The sequence below is a fragment of the Pipistrellus hanaki genome (assembly GCF_964339955.1).
Source record: "Pipistrellus hanaki genome assembly, chromosome: 2".
Taxonomy (NCBI): domain Eukaryota; kingdom Metazoa; phylum Chordata; class Mammalia; order Chiroptera; family Vespertilionidae; genus Pipistrellus; species Pipistrellus hanaki.
In genome coordinates, this window is record NC_140504.1 from 151,851,853 (window position 1) to 151,857,852 (window position 6,000).

At 32.5% G+C, this 6,000-nt stretch overlaps 1 protein-coding gene across 1 annotated transcript in view; it reads left to right on the plus strand.

Moving 5' to 3' along the window:
• Positions 1 to 5,470, plus strand: part of NEGR1 (neuronal growth regulator 1) — an 841,474-nt gene extending 836,004 nt beyond the window's left edge. Inside the window, exon 7 of the mRNA XM_084872088.1 lies at positions 885 to 5,470. Coding sequence (XP_084728214.1) covers positions 885 to 1,009 — 125 coding nt within the window. The 3' untranslated portion in view covers positions 1,010 to 5,470. The remainder of the gene's footprint in view (positions 1 to 884) is intronic.
• The last annotated feature ends 530 nt before the right edge of the window (positions 5,471 to 6,000 follow it).

Genomic DNA, 6,000 nt, shown 5'->3' on the forward strand with positions numbered 1-6,000 from the left:
TTTGCTATTCTAGCATTTATTACAATATTTTACCAGTAAAAAATATTCGCAAATATATGTATAATGTAACTTATATGTTGAATCTAAGAAAGCTGAACATATAAAAATAAAGAGTAGGATGGTATTTAACAGTAGCTGAGGATGAGGAAATTGGGATTGTTGTTTAATGATACAAACTTGGAACTCGTTGAGAAATTAAGTCCTGGGGACTTAATGCATGGCCATGGCATAGTAATTATAGTCAACAATACTGTATATAACCTTAAAGATTGCTAGTAGACTAGATCTTAATTATTCAACTACAGGAAAGAAATGATAATTATATGATGAAATGAAGGTGTCAGCTAACACTATGGTGGTAATAATATTGCAATATATAAATGTATGAAATCAACACTGTTGTACATCTTAAATTTACACAATGTCATACGTCAATTTTATCTTAATACAAATATGTTTTTGAAAAATATGCATGAGTGAATATTGTTTATTAATACAAATATTAACATTGCATATAAGAGGAATAATGTTAGCTATGAAATAGTATTTCGTATGAGTTCAGCCCAGTGCAATGTGTTATTATATGTGCTTCATCTCTGATTCTCACTGCAGCCCTGCCAAGTGGATTGTATCACTTCTGTGTGTGTGTTTTTTGGGGTTTTTTTTTTGTTGTTTGTTTGTTTTTTCTTAAGAAAAATGAAGCTCAGAAAGGGTTAGTCAAATAGGTCACACATTGTCCTACAGCAGAAGCAAATGTGAAACTAATTCTGTCTGACTCCAATACCAGGGCTCTCCCCAATATACAGAGCTGCCTTTTGATCATCGTTAAGATCCCGAAAGACATGAATTAGATTCTGATTTAGTCTTTCTCCATTTCTTTCCAGCTCCAAGTACAGCCCAGTATGGAATTACCGGGAGCGCCGATGTTCTTTTCTCCTGCTGGTACCTTGTGTTGACACTGTCCTCTTTCACCAGCATATTCCACCTGAAGAATGCCATTCTACAATAAATGTAAAGACCCATACAAGGCTCTTAAGAATTCTCTGAAAGTGCTGATGGCTGGATCCAATCTGGTACAGTTTGTTAAAAGCAGCGTGGGATATAATCAGCAGTGCTTACAAGGGATGATCGCCTTCTGTAGAATTGCTCATTATGTAAATACTTTAATTCTACTCTCTTTTTTTGATTAGCTACATTACCTTGTGAAGCAGTACACATTGTCCTTTTTTTAAGATGTGAAGGCTCTGAAATTACTTTTAGAGGATATTAATTGTGATTTCATGTTTGTAATCTACAACTTTTCAAAAGCATTCAGTCATGGTCTGCTAGGTTGCAGGCTGTAGTTTACAAAAACGAATATTGCAGTGAATATGTGATTCTTTAAGGCTGCGATACAAGCATTCATTTCCCAGTTTCAATAAGAATCCACATTTACAAAGATGAGTTTTTTTCTCTTTTGATAAAAATAAAAGCAAATAGTATTGCCTTCAGATCATTTCTTCAAAATACACACATATCTAGATTTTTCTGCTCGCATGATATTAAGGTTTCAGGAATGAGCCTTGTAATATAACTGGCTGTGCGGCTCTGCTTCCCTTTCTTGTAAGTTCAGCATGGGTGTGCCTTCATGAAATATTTCTCTCTTCGTCTTCAACTAATAAAAACATATTGCCAAACCCTACAATTGAAAGCAAAAAATGAATTATAAGGATAAAGTTAAATCATATCCTATCTCTAAAGAGTAAAGTAGCTAGAGGATGTAAAAACCTCTTCATTATCAGTGGGGTTTGCAAAATTTACCCCACAATAACTCAATTTTGTGATGAAAAACAACTTAATTAACCTAATACAGGTACCTTTGACATGTGATTTATTTCAATGTAGCTAAACATTATACCCACTTTGAGAAATACTTCCCTTTAAAATGGCAGCACAGTCCAGCCAAGAGATTGCTCAGCAACCCATCTTTTCCTTTCACTATTCCAAGCCAAAATCGCTCAGATGGTATTTCAGAAAGGACACAAATTCCAATCACCTAATATTACCTGACTTGGGAAGCACTCAGAATTAATTTGGTTCCATGGCAAGAGAAGTGGTGTGAGAAGGTGCTCCTGTTGACAGCGTTTTGCATATTTTTCATCTGAAAACATCACTCAGTTGATAGTTTGAAATGCATGTTATATAAAATAATTGTTCAAAATATATTGTAACAAATATTTCATGCTGGTCTGTAGCAGATCAATCCCGGAAGTAACTAATTCTATAATAAAACATTTCTTCATAGCTATGTCAACCCAAACAAGTAAGACCAAAATAAAAAAATTAACCATGTTTTATCTTTTTCTTACATGGTATAAGGATGATATGATCAAATGAAGACAAGACCAGTGATGAGAATATCTTAAGATATTAACTATTAAATTATCATAAGTATTAAATTATTTATGTCAGAATGAAAACTACATTTTTTAAGGAAAATGCTGTTACTTTAAGAAGTATTTTATATTACAGGAATAGTTTGATGGTTTTATTCTTTATTTAAAAAGACCATAGCATTGAAAATCATTTTACAAATTTTACAAAATTACCAATTTCACTACACCTACAGAAATTTCTACAAATAGTCAGTCCCCTTTGCAAGCCATAAAAACAACAAAAAAGTACTAATAAAGATAAATACAGAAAATTCATAGAAATTATACATATTTAAGATATCTAATATTTTACCCAGAAAGAGATAATTTGGAAATTGTGGGGGGTGGGGGGGGGGTTTCAAGTGAAATTTGGTCCCAAAGTAATCTATTTTAATTAGAAAAATGAATCCTAATTGAGGAGGCTTAAATATACAATGTTTTCACAAAATGGCAATAACATGGCATGATGCTATTAAATTTACTCACTAATAATTTATTACATTATTTTAACTGATGTATTAAAATGTTCTTTTAAATACACATGGCATTCTAACTTTGATTATAATTGACTTTCTTTTTAAAAATACCCTTTGTGGAATTTGGGAGCAAATTACAAAGTTGGGTTCTTTTTATGTTTTGGTTTTTATTTGTATTGCAGCTTTAAAGTGGCACACTCCATAATAATCTACTTACTAGAAATAGTGGTGCTACCACAAAAGTGTTAACCATCAGTATCCTTGTTTGGGAGAAAGAAACAGATCAAGAATGCATATTATACAGTGACCACTTTCCTAGAGTTAAAAATACCTCCTCTGTGTAAGGTTTGTAGGGTAAATGTGAGGTAAATCGAGATATAAACTATGGATGAACCAAATAATTAGTTCAAAGTGTTGTCATGATTCCGAATTTGTGGAGTCTGGTGTTATTACCATAGAATGTGACAGAAGTACATAGCTCAGTAGCTATATGTATTTGCCTTTATGTTAGAAGAGACGTTCTTGAGTGGTATTTTAAATAGAGGAGGTATTCACTATGTTTTTCTGTATCACAGCAGCATTCCTAGTCCTTAGACCCCTGGACAGAGTGAAATCATGAGTATTTATGAGTTCAATATTGTTCAAATAAGGCTACAGTATTTGCTTTTTTGTGTGAATGTATTGCATATAATGTTCAAGTAGATGATTTTACATTTATGGACATATGAAACGTCTGATTACTTCATTTTATCAGTCCTGACTGTACAAGATTATTGCAATTTCAGAATAGCAGTTTTATGAAATTGATTTATCTTTTGATGTATAATAATTTTTTCTAGCTGTTCATTTCAGCATTATATTTCCACAATTTACATTTGTGGGATTCCTTTTGTTGCCCTGAATTTCTTTTTCAAAGAAAGAAGAAAGAAAAACATAAAAAGAAGTTGAAAAGGATAGTAGGAAGAAAAGGAAAAGACAGAAAAGTGAAGGAGGTAAAGACAGTGGGATAAAAAAGAAGAAGGAAGAAGGAAGGGAAGGAGGGGGGGACAAATGGAGGATGGGAGGGAGGAAGAAAGGAATGAAGGGGAAAAGAAGGAAAGCAAGAATAGGAGGAAGGGAGGAAGAACTGGAATATTAGGGTAGTTCATTTGCATTCTTGGTTTAATTGAAAATGCTGTAACTATGTTTTACAGTGATCTTATTCAAAACAAAAGTCCTGTTACACCATGAAGTTCCTATTATGTAGCAATTATATAATGAAAAGTACTACCCAAATTATAGTATTGTGTGTTATGGGGGACTCTAAAAGATTTGAGAGAGCGAATGTTACACATAACGCTACTTTTGGAGGATTTAAAACTTAACTGAAAAATTAATGGTTCATCATAACATTTGAACTATATCTAGAAAGTAGACTGGAGAACTGAGAAAATTAGCCAGATAATTCAGGACAAATTATATAGACATAAATACCCCAATGTGTGAACTCAGAAAACTGAGAAGTCTATCAAAACCAATCATCTATATTGATCAAAATTTTGAATATTGTTAATTTATCCATTGTGTTTAGCTTTGTGACACAGCCAAAAGTTACCTATTTAACCTTTTCAATAAAAATTGTTTTTTGAACTTCAGAAATGATTTAAAAAGAGGTCAGGTTTTTAACTATTTATTGAAGTATGTGGATGTACAGTATTTCAATAGATATGAATATGAATAAATGGTATGCCTTAAGATCCTTTGAATATGTATTTACTTTAAAGACTTGGAAAAACTCTTCCTGTCTTTTAGTAAAACATCCATATTTCATAATCTGATGTAAAATATGTTGTACTGTTTCCAATAGGTGAATATAAATTCAGTTTATCAATTAAAAAATGTATTTGATTTATTTTAAAACTCTTATCAGTTTAAGAGGGAGAAAAAGGAAGAACAGAGTTTAAACATATTTCTGCTATTCCCTTCTTTGGGTTTCATCCATTATACCACACTCATATCTTTTAGGTACTCCAAAGAAATACAGGGTGAAAATGTGGGATGCTACACTATCAAAGGGCTCTACATTGTAGCCTTTCCAAAAGGTCTGACAAATTGGACTAGATCCATCCTAAAGAAGAAGTATTTTGGAAAGATTTTATTATTATTATTATTATTTGGAACTTTTATCTGCTGAAAAGCAGCAGAAAGACTGATGATAAAATCTTGTTGGTTTTATGGGTTAAGTATCCAAAAACTTAAATGCTTATAGGATTCAGACAGATAGCATAATTTTATAAGACAGCTGGGTATAAAACAGGGAGCATTACTCCACCTCAAGGCATTCAGATAAGTTTTTTTAAAACTTAGTTTTCCAAGTAAGACATGATTTTTCTGAGAACTTAGTTTGTGACTACTATAATATAATATGCAAATGAGAGCACCCAAATGAACGATTTAAGCCCTCTTCTCCAAAGCGACACATCTATGATGGTCAACCAACTAAAAGAGAATATAAACATAAACAAAACAGCAAACCTTTGCAAAGATACATGCTTGGTGAAATAAGCTGTTTTGAAATATGTGTGTCATTGCTATTCTAGGAAAACCACATCTACCAAACCCCTTCCCCCCAATAAAAATAAAAGCACACTAATAAACATCTGATTTTCCCACTGGCTCATTACTTAGCCCTTTGTAACTTTTATACTGCACTTTATCTCATGAAAGCAGAAGCATCAAGTCTCAGACCCTCCAAGTTAGCATGTCAAGCAGAGCTATTTTCCCTTTGAACATGACAGGCTTAGAACACTGTTGCTTCAAAACCATACCCAGGCTTTTGGAAATAGTTGCTTACTTCAGCCTGTCAGGCAGAAATTTAAGAATTTTAAGAGAAAAGTTTCCAAGAATAATTCATTCAACATAATGAAATTTGATCCAAACACCAAAGTACCTCCCTTGAACTTCCCAAAATGAATATGATTTCACCTTCATATGCACCTTTTTCTAACAATTCTATTTATTGAAAATGTTTAGGGATTCACATTTCTAGAGGAAAGAGAACAGATTGACAAGTGAATCAAATAAATAATTTTCAGTCTTGTGGGAGAGGAAGAAAGAAGGAACACTGTTCG